This window comes from Tursiops truncatus, chromosome 1, assembly GCF_011762595.2.
Source record: "Tursiops truncatus isolate mTurTru1 chromosome 1, mTurTru1.mat.Y, whole genome shotgun sequence".
Lineage (NCBI taxonomy): Eukaryota > Metazoa > Chordata > Mammalia > Artiodactyla > Delphinidae > Tursiops > Tursiops truncatus.
Genome location: NC_047034.1, coordinates 138,120,901 through 138,135,070, shown reverse-complemented (window position 1 = coordinate 138,135,070; position 14,170 = coordinate 138,120,901). Strand labels below are relative to the sequence as shown.

The 14,170-nt window shown below is 51.0% G+C and overlaps 1 protein-coding gene across 2 annotated transcripts in view; it reads right to left on the bottom strand.

Annotated features, from left to right (window-relative positions):
- DHCR24 (24-dehydrocholesterol reductase) overlaps positions 1 to 14,170 on the bottom strand; it is a 35,342-nt gene that overhangs the window by 3,014 nt on the left and 18,158 nt on the right. Inside the window, exons 6-8 of one of the 2 annotated variants that reach the window (XM_019942413.3) lie at positions 10,018 to 10,161; positions 1,278 to 1,475; positions 969 to 1,147 (exon numbers count right to left, since the gene is read on the bottom strand). In XM_019942413.3, the coding sequence (XP_019797972.1) occupies positions 969 to 1,147; positions 1,278 to 1,475; positions 10,018 to 10,161 (521 nt within the window). The remainder of the gene's footprint in view (positions 1 to 968; positions 1,148 to 1,277; positions 1,476 to 10,017; positions 10,162 to 14,170) is intronic. The other variant, XM_073789342.1, reaches the window with a different exon arrangement.

Sequence of the window (14,170 nt, the reverse complement as noted above, 5' to 3'; positions counted from 1 at the left end):
TAATGCGCCCCTCGCGCACCGCCTGCTCTGCAGGGCAGGACGCGCTTTTGGAGGATTTCTCTTGTTTAATCCCCCTAATGAGCTAGTGGTTGAGGCTGGTGCAGGAATTCTATCCCCATTTTACAGACAGGGAGTCTGGGCTCAGGGCTTTAAGTGGCAGTGGAGGCAGAGTCAGGAGAAGAATGCAGGGCACTGCATGCCCGTCTCCCCGATATGCTCACCAGGCTGCTTTCTCTTTTTTGATGGTCAGTAAACTGCACATAAGGAAAGTGTACAACTTGAGCTACAAGGATATGTGGCACAACACAGGGAATATAGCCAATGTTTTATCATAACTATAAATAGAGTATGACCTTTAAAAATTGTGAATCACTAAATTGTACACCTGTAACATAATATTGTACAGCAACTATACTTCAATAACATAAATGAATAAAATAAGCAAAAAAATTTTTTTAATAAATTAAAAAACAAGAAACGCACTGCTTGATAAGTTTGATGTATGTCTGTAACCTTGAAACTGTCACCTCAGTCCAGGTAACGGCCATATCCATCACTCCCAAACTTTCTTCATGCCCCGAATTCCCCTGTGTTGTCTGTCCGTCACCCTCCACAATCCCAGGCAGAACTGCCTTCTGTCACCATGGGTTCATCTGCATGTCCCAGAATTTTATATAAATAAAAAATATATATCTAAATAGAATCATACAGTACTCTTTTTTCCTGGCTTCTTTCCGTCAGCATAATTATTTTGAGATTCGTCCACATGGATTTTGCACGTCCACGGTTTGTTCCAGGACGTTTCCGAGCAATGCTCTGTCCAGGCCTCTGTGTGGCTTTCGTGGTCCTGAGTCCCCCCGCCACTCCTCAGCTTTGGCCTCCAACCTGGAGTGGGAGCCCCTGGACACGTCTAAAGCACCCCCATCAGTGCTCTGTGGCTGACGGCCACACTCTGGGCACTCGCTCACCCGTGCACACTTCGGACGAACTTCTCCAACTGCCTCATGCAGGACCGGGCTTCAAAGTGCTTCACGCGCGGCTCCCCGTAGGCACCAATGTCGACGTAGAGCTCGGCCTCGTTTCCCTTGGGGTGCACCAGGCCCGGCTGGCTGGGCAGGATGAATGGGCACAGCCAGATGGGGTAGACCTGGGGGGCCAGGGAGGGCGTGTTGGTGCTTTTCCTCCCCCAGGAGGCAGGCTCTGCAGCACTCCCCTCTCTCTGCTGCTCACACGCCACCCTCACCCCGCGTCCCCGCTGAGCTCCCGGCCCGGCTCACGTGGATGTCGCTGTGGAAGGTGTGCAGGGCCTGCGGCAGGCATTTCATGGGCACCAGCATGTCCTGCACCACGTGGTGCTGCTCGTACAGCTTGCGCAGCGTCTCGCCCTGGGTCAGCTTCAGGAGGGAGATCTTGGGAGGCACCATCCAACCAAAGAGGTAGCGGAAGACGGGGTTGTTGCCAAAGGGGATGATGTCCTAAAAGACAAGGGTTGGGGATGGAGAGAAGGAACTCAGCAGGGCCCAGTGTCCCCACGTGCCAGGGGCTGGGTCCTCCTCTGGTACTGGACAGAAATGTGACGGGTCCACTCCTATCTGGGGGGGCGTGGTGGTACCCAGCCGGATCTGGGTTTGATTCCCAGCTCCGGCATTTATCAGCTATGATGTTGATCTTGGGCTGGGGACTTAACCTCCCTGAGCTCAGTTTCCTGATCTGCAAAATGGGGCTTGTGAGAATGAATGGTAAGATACCAAATGGAAGGCACTCAGCCCATTGCCTGAAGCAAAATGACAACGAAGCTATCGTTGCTGTTCTAGTTGCTGAGGTCAGTGTGGCCGGCACAGTGCAGGCACTCCATAAATGTTTGAGAATGCCGTTGAATGGCAAGAGGGATGGATACTCAGAGAGCTTAAGCAATTTCCCTAAGGTCACACCGCCAGAGACGGCTCCCACCGAGGTGGGGAAGGTCTCGCTCAGGTTCAACGATGAGCCCTTCGCTTTACAGCATATCCTGAGAGGCCTTCTCTGACGCCCCTATTAAAATGTCACTGCTTCCCACCCCTCCACACACACAAACAGCAAATTCTTGCTCACCTGTCAAGGCCAAGCTACCTTCAATCCTAGGCAGAGCTAGCCACTTCCTCTTGTTCCTGTGGCCCTGCACAGTGCGACCCCGCCTGCCTCCCCCAAGCTGGCCTCTTGGGAAACCCCCCTGAGCAGGGCTGTCCTTACTCTTCCACTCCTCAAACCTCCACAAGGGAGGAGCCCCCCATTCACGATCGTCCTCCCTGCCCCCAGTCTGCCGTCTTCCCGAGGGCTGCCAGCGTGCACCTGACATCCCATCCTCATAGCTCCTGGGCCCTCGAAGCCAAGGACATTCCTTCATTCGTTAGACAATGACGAGGTGCCTGTGTGCTCAGGTGCCAGGTTCTGTGCTGGGTGCTGGGGATACCCAGATCATTGAGACGTGGTCCCTGACCTCAGGTGTGAAGAGCTGCAACAGAGAGATGCAGAGGCAGCTCATAAAAGGGTCCACGTCAGACTAGGGTCAGTGCGGGCTGCCCAAAGAAGCCCCCATGCTAAGCTTCAGAGGCTGCATGACTCTTCCTCTCCCCTCCCCTCCCCTGGAATCATCTCCTCTGATCACCAGCCCACTCCCATGAGGGAGGGAGGGGCCTGTCTGCTCTCTTCTCTGTTAGATTCCGGCTCCTACACCAGTTCCTGGCTCACAACAGGAGCTCAGGAAATAGCGTGGCTTTTATTGTTCCCTTGGTTGTCCTTGGAAAAGCCACACAGGCCCATAGCAGAAATCCCCCCTCAAAGGCTAAGCCCTGACCCCATTTCCCTCACAGCCCTGACCACTCATCATTCCTCCTCCATCCCAATCTCTTTCCCCTCCACAAAGGCAACCATTCTTAGGAATTATTTGTGTACCCTTCTAGAGACATTCGATGCACAGACAAGTCCATGGGCTTAAAAAAAACACAAGTCGCAAATGGCAGCGTCTACTAGCCTCCTGCTTACCACTGTATCCTGGGTGTCAGCACACAGAGCGCTACTGCATTCTTTGTCCTGGATGCCTGACACTGTACAGACAGACCTCGCTTTATTGCACTTCTGATCTGTGATCAGTGATCTCTGATGTCACTACTCTGACTTGCTGACGGCTCAGATAATGGTCAGCATTTTTTAGCAATAAAGTATTTTTAAATTAAGGTATGCCCTTTTTATTTTAGACATAATGCTAGTACCCACTTAACAGACTACACTACAGTGTAAACATAACTTTTATATGCGGTGGGACAACATTGTAAAGCAATTATAGTCTAATAAAGATATTAAATTAAATATATATATATATAATATATATATATATATGCACTGGGAAACCAAAAAATTCGTGTAACTCACTTTATTGTGATATTTGCTTTACTGCAGCGGTCTGGAACCCAACATGCAATATCTCCAAGGTCACCCTTCACGGGGTGGGGCTGCAAAGTCCTAGCCCCCTGGCCTCAAGGTGGGACAGCCCTGGAGGGCCATCCAGCCCCAGAGCTCCCTGTGGGTCGGCTGAGGTCTTTGTTGTGGCTGCCTGACACCTCCGCTTTTCCCTCTGCCCGGCCCTGCTTCCCTTTCCTCTCGCAGTTGAGGATCGCCAGAGTTCTCCTGAACAAACTTCCTGTGCGCACATCTTGGTAGTAAAACACCCATCCTTCCAGATTCTTACTTTAACTTCAGGCAGTACAGGCTAGAGTTTAACAGCACAAAAATAGAAGACAGACCTCATTTTGAAACCTAGCTCTGTGGTTTTAAAACCCATCCAGGAGTTCTCTGCTACTCCTTTCTTCCAGAGGTGGAGCTTAATTCCCCCCTCCTTGGGTGTGGGCCGGACTTGGTGACTCGCTCTAATAAGAGAGTATGGTGGGAGTGGCGAGGTGACAAGACTGGGTGATGGAAGGCACTGAGGACCCCTCCTTGGTCTCTCTCTTGGATCACCTGCTCTGGGGGAAGCCAGCTGCCCTGCTGTGAGGACACTTGAGCAGCCCAGGTGGCAAGGCACGGAGGCCTCTTGTCAACAGCCACGTGAGGGACCCTTCCAGGAAGCAGATTCTCCAGCCCTACTAGAGCCTCCAGCACACCAGCCCTGCCGACACCTGACTGCAGCCCGAGCCAGAAACACCCACATCATCGCTCTCCAATCCCTGAGCCTCGAAACTGGGCAGTTGTTTTAATCCTCACAATTTGGGGTTAATTCATTATGCAGCAATAGATAACCAATACACTCTTATCTCTTACTGAGTTGTGTTACTCTGGATAACCTAAACCAGTTTCTTCATCTGTTAAGTGGAAACAGCACTAGGACCTACCCTCACAGGGCTGTTAGGAAGACGGAGAGAATGCATGTAAAGTGTCTGGCCTAAGAACTAACATGTAAGGAGTGATTCATGTTAATTGCTGGCCCCTCTTTCCTTTTCTGTCTCTTAAATATCCCTGCTCTTGACAAAACCACACCTCCCACATCCTTAACACTGCTCCTGGCAGGGATAAAGAGGGACTCGGGGGTCTTCTGCCTTTGGCAAAACTTTCCACCAAACGTTCTGGGCCTGGACACTGCTCAAAGGAGGACTAACAGGGATGGGGGAAGCCCAGAGCTCCCCAGGCCTTGATGAAGCCTCTGCTGCCCACTCCTCCATCCCTTACCACTGCCCTGTCACATCCTGCCTGAGAGACCTAGCCCACGATTAGAAGTGACCTGACACCTCCTCCTAGGAGACCACCAGGTGTAATTCCTTCATGCCTGACATCCCTATTTATCTCAGTCACGGTGGACTTTTGGGTGCCTCCCACTAGCACCCTTGATGTGCTACAGCGATGCACTGTCTTTTACCCTGACCCCACTGGCCGCTGTCCCCCCATCTTCCAAACCCCTCCCCTGTGCTCTCTCATGGTCTAAACAGCAACCCCCCTCCATCCTCAAGCTCTTCTCTCGACCATCGTGTCCTCTCCTTGCTCTTAGCTCGTACCTGGCTGGCCCCTGCAGCCCTCCGAGGTGGTATCATTTTCTCTCCATGACCCTCTGGGGTAGACGGAGGTGAGGTGGGCTCCTCATTACTGCTTCTAGGTCTCTGCCCCTCCCATTCCCTGAAAACCCTCAGCAGCTTTGCAGCCACCTGCCCATCATCTCCACCCCCATCATCTCCCTCGTTCCCAGATCACTACCACCTTCTTCAACACTCATCTTATCACTAATGTGATTTAATATCCACCTCTATGATCTCTCCCACGCCCCAGCCTCCTCTCTGTCCTCCAGCGATCTTACCTTCCACCTGGCCTCTGCCCTGACTCTCATGTCACACTCCAGAGCAGGGGATGACGAACTACAACCCGTGGGAGTCGGTCTGCAAGCGGATCCAGCCTGCTGGCCAAATCTGGCCCCTGCCTGTGTTTATACACAGTATCGCTGGAGCACAGCCATGCACGTTTGTTTGTGCACTGCCTGTGGCTGCTTCTGCGCTACAAGGGCAGCGCTGAGCAGCTGCGACAGGACGTATGACCCGCAGAACCTAAAGCTTTTGCTGTTTGGCCCTTTAAGAAAGTTTGCTGACCTCTCGATGCTGTCCTATTGTCTGTATTCATTGCCTCTGCTGACTTGGAAAAAGAAAAAGCACGTCAGAGCTGTGAGCTGAGTTTATTCAGTGTCTCACCGACTATAGCCTGGGAGACCCGCTCTCCAACAGCTCTGAGAAACCGTTCCGAAGAGGTAAAGGCCAGAGCAGTATGTATGGGATTTTGGCGAAGCGTACATGTAATCAGGCACTGGTCTCGGTCGAAGGTTGTTGCTAGTTATGAGGCACAGCCGTCTTCTTAATGGTTTTGGTACTTTTCTAAGTATGGGAAGATCCAAGAATTTGGGTTCATAAAATTTTCTCCTCAAGATATCTACCTATCTGAAGGCTGTCTTTATCTGCCAGTTTTCCCATAGCACAGAGTGCCTCATTACTGACCTTTGCCCTGAATTCCTTTCAGGGGGTGTTGACGGCAAGGCCTAATGACTTCATTCCTGCAGAACTGGATGGTAGGCAACATTCTTCATTTGGCATCTCCATAGTTTCAACTCCAAGCGTTCGCCCTCTGGCCATCCATCACTAACTCTCCTTCCTGCTGCCCATGCCCTCCAGTGCTCTGACGTCAATTCTTCACCCCAAGGGGCACCCAGGCCACCATATGAGTCCCTTCAGCCCCGCACATCCTCACTGCCCTGCCTCAGCTGGCTCGGATTTCATCCTGATCATGTCCTGGCTTTTCCAACCCTGCCCCACTTGTTATACTCATTTGCAAAACCTCAACCGTGGTTAAATCTAACTTTCTCCCTATGCTGTACCCCGCCCACAGAGCTGAACGTGTGAAAATCCACAACCACCAGGGCTGGTCTCACTGTAAACTCGTCATGAATCTTTGGCAGGCCCAGTGCTGCCCACCAATCCTATGACATTTCCCCAGTTAATTCATTCCCACTCTCCAAGGGACAATTTCCCATCTCCTCTCTCCTCAGTCCTTCAACAACCCCTCACCCCTCATCTCAGCTAAAATCCTTGCTTCCTATCTCACTGAGAAAACAGAAGAACTCCCACACCCTCCCACCACCAAACGGTCCTCCTGTTTGTAGCAACTGTTCCATTAACACTTCCTCCCTCCTGTCCAGTGGGTGAATCTCCGTGCTCTCACCTAAAGGCAACCTCTCCACCTGAGCACAGGATCCATCCATCCTCAAGGTTCACCCTGCGAGCACACCCTCTCCCCTGCACTGCCAGCACGTCAACATGCGGTAACCTCTCCCTTCTTGAAAGTCACACATGGACTTCCCTGGCGGTCCAGTGGTTAACACTCTGCACTTCCATTGCAGGGGGCACGGGTTTGATCCCTGGTTGGGGAACTAAGATCCCATGTGCCGTGCGGCGCAGCCAAAAAAAAATCAAAATAAAAAATAAAACAATCACACAAAATATTTCCTCTCGATCCTGCATCCCCCTCTGGCTCCCACCCTACTTTTCTGCTTTCCCTTATACTGAGCCTTCTCAGATTTCCATTTTCACTGTCTCCACTTCCCTGTCTCTGTTTTCTCTCGAACCCACGTCAGGCTTTCAGCCCCATGGCTCAAGGTCATGAGTGACCTTCTCACGACTAAGACCAGGGGTCGATGCTTTGTCGTCATCTCACGCAGGGGCATTTGACACAGCTGTTCATCTTCCTTCTTGACACGCTGTCCTCAGGTAGCTTCCGGGATGCCAGTCCTCCTGGGTTTCTCCTCCCCTCGGGCTGACGGCGTCTTCTCCTCTCCTGGTTGCTTCCTCCTCCCTCAACTTGCAGGGCTTGGCTCTGGGACTTCTCTTCTCTAACCTCCCTCACTCATCTAGTCTCACGGTGTTAATTAACATTTCTCTGCTGATGACACCCACAGTGATATGGATTTCTTCGACCTCTGCCCTGAAGATCTGACATATGTGCCAGCTGCCCACTCAACGTCCCACCTGGATGTCTGAAAAGCATCTCACGCTGACATGTCCCAAACCAAACTTCTGATTTTCCTTCCCAGACCCCTCCCCCATGTTGTCCATAGCAGTCAATGGCACCTGGGGTCACCCAGTTGCTTGGGTCCCTAACCTTGGAATCACACCCAAGGGCAATCTGTGGGAAATCCGGTTGGTTGGTTCAACCTTCACAGCACCTCCCAGATCTGAGACCCCTTTCCTGCTCCACCGCTACCACCCCGGACGACACAATCTTCTTTCTTCCGCTCTCCCACTCCTGCCACCTCCACCCCATCCACTCTCCACCTAGCTGTCAAAATTATCCTTTTAAAACAAACATCAGGTCACGTCACTTTTCTGCACCAAGTCCTCCACTGGCTTCCTTACCACACAAGGTAAAACATAAAGTCCTCCCCGACCTACAAGGACCCACATGATCTAGGCCATGGCTGCTCTCTGACAGCATTCTCCACCATAGGTCTAGCTCAAGGGCCTTCTTGCTGTCTTCAGAAACACGCAGCCTTGCTGTGACAACCTGCACCTTGCTGTGATGCAAAAGAATGGAGCTGGACCCCCACCTCACACCATATACAAAACTTAACTTTAATGGATCAAGAACCTACATATAAGAGCTAAAACCATAAAGCTTTTAGAAGATAAGGCAGGAAGAAATCTTCGTGACTTTGGGATTTAGCAATGGATTCTTAGATACGACACTAAAAGCACGAGTAACTAAAGAAAAAATAGGTCAACTGGACTTCAACAAAACCAAAAACTTTTGTGAATCAAAAGACATTATCGGGACTTCCCTGGCGGTCCAGTGGTTAAGACTTCACCTTCCAATACAGGGGGTGTGGGTTCCATCCCTGGTCGGGGAGTAAGATCCCACATGCCTCACGGCCAAACAACCGAAACAGAAGCAATACTGTAACAAATTCAATAAAGACTTTAAGAATGGTCCACATCAAAAAAAATCTAAAAAAAAAAAAAGACACTATCAAGGAAGTGAAAGACAACCTACAGATTGAGAGGAAGTATTTGCAAATCATGTATTTGATAAGGGTCTATATCCAGAATATATATAGAACTCTTACAACTCAACAACAAAGATCAATAACTCAATTAAAATTGGGCAAAGGATCTGAACAGACACTTCTCCAAGAACTATCCAAATGGCCAACAGGCACATGGAAGGATACTGAACATCGCTAGTCATTAGGAAAATGCAAATCAAAATCACAGTGCGATTCCACTTCTTACCCACTAGGATAGCTATCGCAAAAAACCAGAAAACAACAAGTGCTGGCGAGAATGTAGAGAAACTGGAACCTACACATGCTGCTGTTGAGAATATAAAATGGCTCAGCCACCATGGAAAACGTCTGGCGGTTCCTCAATAGGTTACACACGGAATCATCACACGACCCAGCAGTTCCACTCCTAGGCGTGTATCCTCCAAAACTGAAAACTAGTACCCAAACAAATTCTTGTACGTGAATGTTTGCAGCAGCACCGTTCACAATGCCGACAGGTGGAAACAACTCAAACGTCCACCAGCAGGTGAGTGGAAAAACAAACTGTGGTCCAGCCACACGATGGAGAATTATTCAGCCACGAAAAGGAATGATGTGCTGATACATGCTACAGCGTGGATGAACCTTGAAAACAGGCTTAGTGACAGAAGCCGGGCGCAAAAGGCCACATGGTGTATGATTCCATTTAAATAAAATGTCTAGAATAGGTAAATCCACAGAGACAGAATGCAAGACTGATGGTTGCCAGAGTCTGGGGAAAGGGAATGGGGAGTAACTGCTTAACGGGTGCAGGATTTCCTCTTAGGGCGATGAAAATATTTTGAAACTAGATATAGTGGACACACAACATCATGAATGTACCAAAATACCACTGAACTGTACGCGTTAAAATGTTTGATTTTATGTTTTCACTTCAATTAAAAAAAAGAAATAAAAAGCTACCCACTCAGCCCATCTGAGGACCTGTGCTCTGGCTCCTCCTCTGCCTGGCGTGTCCTCCCTATGTTCAGGTCCCGCTCACAAGGCATCTCCTGAGAGGCCTTCCCTGGCCACTTATTTAAAATGTCACTGTTCCCCATCGCTCATCACACAACAGCAAATTCCTGCTCACACGTCAAGGCCACGCTTGACAGCTACCTCCAGCCCTGGGCAGGACCAGCCACTTCCTCTTCTCAGGCCGCAGTCTGTCTGCTCGGCTGGGCTACAGCTCCTCAAGGACAGAACAGGTCTGTGCTCCCCGAAGCACGGGGCCCCCCTTCTGGCACAGGCAGGTGTGTGGGGAGAGCCCGCTGCTTTAAGGCAAGGGGGCTGCTCCTGAAGAAGGAAGCACTGTGCTGCCGGGTAAGAGGCTGTTCTGGTCCCTAGGACAAAGCCACTCTTTTCCCCCAAGGGAGGGGAAACCATCCTGGTTGCCAGCCTGGCCAGGAGCCAGGACTACCAGGAAATCCTAGCCTCACCTGGAGCTCCCAGAAGATGCTGCGCGTGTGGCGGTGGTAGTAGTGTCTCAAGGGGATGTACTCCAGGCCCTCGCGCTTTGTCTTCAGGTAGTTCTCCACGTGCTTGAAGAACCAGGGCTTGTAGTAGTTGCCAATGCTATTCAGCTGCAATGACAGAGGGCACTGTGTCAGGCCACAGGCAAGCCCCAAAGCCATCGGGGCGTAACAGTGATACCCGGCTTCTGTTCAGCACTCCTGGCCTCTCCAGAGCTCTTTCATGTCTAGTATTGCCTTGGAGGCTCTTAAAAGCCGGGCGAGGTTACTAAGCAGAGCCGGCATTCTCTAGCAGAGAGAGCAGAAGCTCACAGAGGTTAAGTGGTGAGCCCTGGGCCCAACAGCGAACTCCTGACAGGCTCGAGAGCTCAGCCTGCTACTCCTCCTCGGTGAGAGAACTGAAGTGCCGATGTCTGTCGCCGTCGGCCACAGTGCAGCGCTCCATACAGGCGTGTTCCTCCCCACCTCCCTCCCACGAGGCCAGCGTCGGCACGAACACGGCGCGTGGGTCATCCTCCCCACTGGGTCCCACAGCCGACAGCACTAACTGACCACATTGCTCTCCCTGCTGCCCTGGACCAAGCTCCACATCCTCTGGCCACAGCGCTCCCCCCCACGCAGCCACCATCAACGGAGGAAGCTCACAGTAAAGCTACCGTCTTCCCTGGCACTGGGCCCCGTGGTCTCCAAGCCTAAATCATATATTTAGCTTGTGTTTTCTTCAGCCCTAAATGGTTCAGGACTCTATCTACTGTGTGCCCTGGGATGACTTAGCTTCTCTGAGCCTCAGCTTCCTCACCCATGAAAGGAACTGTGGGCCGATGCTTTTGAGACAGGCAGGGCAGCAACCCGGAAGGGTCATGGGCTTCAGGTTGGGCGGCTGAGGCCAGACCCTGGCTGTCACCCACTAGCTGTGTGACCTGGCGCAGGACACTCTGAGCTTGTTTCTTCGTGTATAAAATGGCAATAAAAATAAACACTTTGTGGGAGATCTCTGTGACTATTAGAAATTACATACACACACACTGCAGACGCTCGGGCCCATGTCATACCAGCTTCTCTTGGGGTGGGAGAGGCACCCGAGTTTTATGGGGCAGGTGAGATCACACCCAGCAAAGGGACAGGAGGAAGCAGAGAGTGGAGGCCGCGTAGGAGAGGTAGAATGTTGCCAGGGGACCATCAGGGAGGGAAAGACAGGAGCAGAGGCAAGAAGTAAGCAAGCCCAGGGTGGCTGGAGGATAATCACAGCACGGGCTAAGCGCCCACACTCCAGGGAGGCAGGACCAGCACCCGAGTATTCACTCTTTGTCCCCTCCATGACTTTGCATACATTCATTATCTCTTCCATGACCTTGCACACATTCCTTCTTTATCTCCTCCACGACCTTGCACAGCAGGGCTGTCCCTGCTTCACTAACCAGGAGAAAGAATCATCAAGGTTGAAGGGACTACCCGAGGTCACAAGGCTGGCAAGAGGCAAGGACTCAAGCACATTCCATGTTGCAAAAGAAGGCCAAGGCGGACGGCAGGGAACCTTGAATGGTGGGTTCTGGAATGTGGGCATTATAAAAAAAAAAAAAAAAACACTATTAATTTTTTTCCTGATTCTAAAAGCAACGTACGCTCCTTGTGAAAACTTCAGACACTGCAGTAATGTATAACCTGAGAGATGCCCCTGCAGCCTCACCCTCCAGAGGGAACTACTAAAAACCGATGTGTATTCATTAGGTTTTATTTTCACACACACACAGATTTATATAAATGGGACTGCCGTGTGCCTACTGTTTACTGATCTGCTGTCTCCACTTATAATGCACTAGGCTGACCCTGGCAGGTTATTTAGCCTCTCTGAGCCTCATTTTCAGTACAGGCGAAATGGTTAGAGAGACTACAAGAGATAAGGCAGGAAGAGCCGAGCACAGGGCCTGCCCACAGCAGGGGCACAGTATTCAGTTCCCGGCCCTCTCACTGCACCCAGCCCCTCGGCAGCTCCCTCCACCCTGGAGCCAGGCAACCTCTGCCCTCCACCTCTGGCAGCCAACACTTGCAGCCCATCTGGGGGTCACCGCTGTGTGCAGGCCACTCTGCTGCTAGGCCACTCTGCAGTGGGGAAACCAGGCCACAAAGTACCAGGAACCGGGCTAAAGAGCCTGCCTGCCCAAGTCAGTTAGAGCGTGGAAAGTGCGGGGCAGGGCAGAAGTCACCATAGGCTGGCCTCCACCTGCAAATGCAAAGGGGAGTCAGATCCAACAGGAACAGAGCAGCTTGATCTAACCCCAGGTGGACCTGGTCACACACCGGCAGAGGCACCAGCTGCGTGATGAACCCGAGACTCGGGGGTACCTGCACTCCCGGTGTTCGTGGACTCATCGGTAACTCTTTGTGCCAGAGAAGCCCAGGACATGATAAAGAACCTGGATGGTACGTCTCTCCTGGGGCACACGGCGGCCGTGGCAGCCAAGAGGCGGCAGGAGTTCCAGTTCCAGCCCAGGCACTTAGATAACAAGCCACTTCCTATCTCTGGGCTCCCCTGTAAAACAGGGGTGGCTGCCTTCCCCCAGAGTGAACAGTGCCTGGGCACGCAGGGACAAACGCCTGAGCAGCCTGCCGAACAGGCATGTTTGGGAGAAATGCTCTTCAGATGAAACACGCACATGCCTCTGGCACCCATCACTCTCCCCCCGCCCCAGGCCCCGTTCTCATCCGGCATCATGGGAACACTTTGCAAAAGTCTATGGCCCGAGGCCCGGCCCCTCTGCCACCGATACCAGGCAAGCCTCTGGGGAAAACCTTGGTCTTCCTGGGAAATAAGGGAACTGGTCAGAGTGTTCAAACGATTTAAAAGCTGTACAATCCCTTTTGCCCAACTGCAACCTTAGGTGATACCTAATACATCAAAGAGATGACTTTCAGTACAAAGGGGGTGGTGATACCCCTTGGTCCCGGCCCTTAGCTTATCACCACTGGCAGCCTCCAGAGGAACATCTCAGACGAGGTGGAAAACCTCTGGACGAGGCCTCCTTGCCAGGTGACTAGGTTCAGAGTGACACACTGCCTGGCCTTTGGCCTGACCTGAGCTCAGGCAGAGCCAGGGCCCGGGGACACCAGAACATTTGGGCTCAGTGTCTGAAGCCCCACTCCTTCTCCAGGATCTCCATCCTCCAGTGCTCACTAGTGTCCCATAAAGAATGGTGCTCGATCAAAGTCTGCAGATGATGACAAATTCTAGAAGCTGGTATGGCGGGAAACAAACACCCAACCAGGAGTCAGAGACCCAAACTTAAATCTGCCCCATGCTTGCCGTGGGTCTTCAGAGGAGCCTCTTTCCCCTTCTGGGCCTCCGTTCCTTGTTTGGAGAGGGAATTGTATCAGATGATTTTTGAGTCCTTTTGGATTTTAAAATGCTTTAAGTATATAGGGATAGATCAAGAGCCTTAAAAGTGCCTATCCTTTGTTGTACTAATTCTACTTGAAGGTATTATTCAAATTATAGACAAAAGATGTCCACTGCTACATTAATTAAAATAATGAAAACCAGGGTGCCACTTTAATTTCCAACTATGGGGCAGTGGTTTAGTAGAGGATAGGGCATTTGCTCACTGCAATGTTTCTGCGGTCATTAAACATGAAGGTAATGTAACGATATGTAGAAATGCTTATCGCACTAAACCAGAAACTACAAATTTGAACTGGTGATCACAGCTGAAGACAAACAAACCGAAACACTGTGCAAAGAGATGGTAACCTTGAAAGTACCTGAGAACTGCAAAATAAGACGAGCTACTATTTTTAACCCTATCAGATTGGCAAAAATGAAAGAGTGATGCTATCCAGCACTGGCAAGAACATGGGGGAAAGGTATTCTCACACACCACTGCATCGCTGGAAGTGGACAGAAGCACACATTTCTGGCAGGTCACTGGTCATGTCTATCAATATTTAATATATTCAAACCCCTGGGTCAGGCATTCCTTTTTTTGGACTCAATCCTACAGAAACGCATGTACAAGAGGCCAAGGATAGATGCGAGAGACTCTTCAATGCAATATTATTTGTAAGAGCAAAACATTTTAAGCAAAATAAATGCTCATCGGGAAGCAATGAGTTAGGCTAATTACAG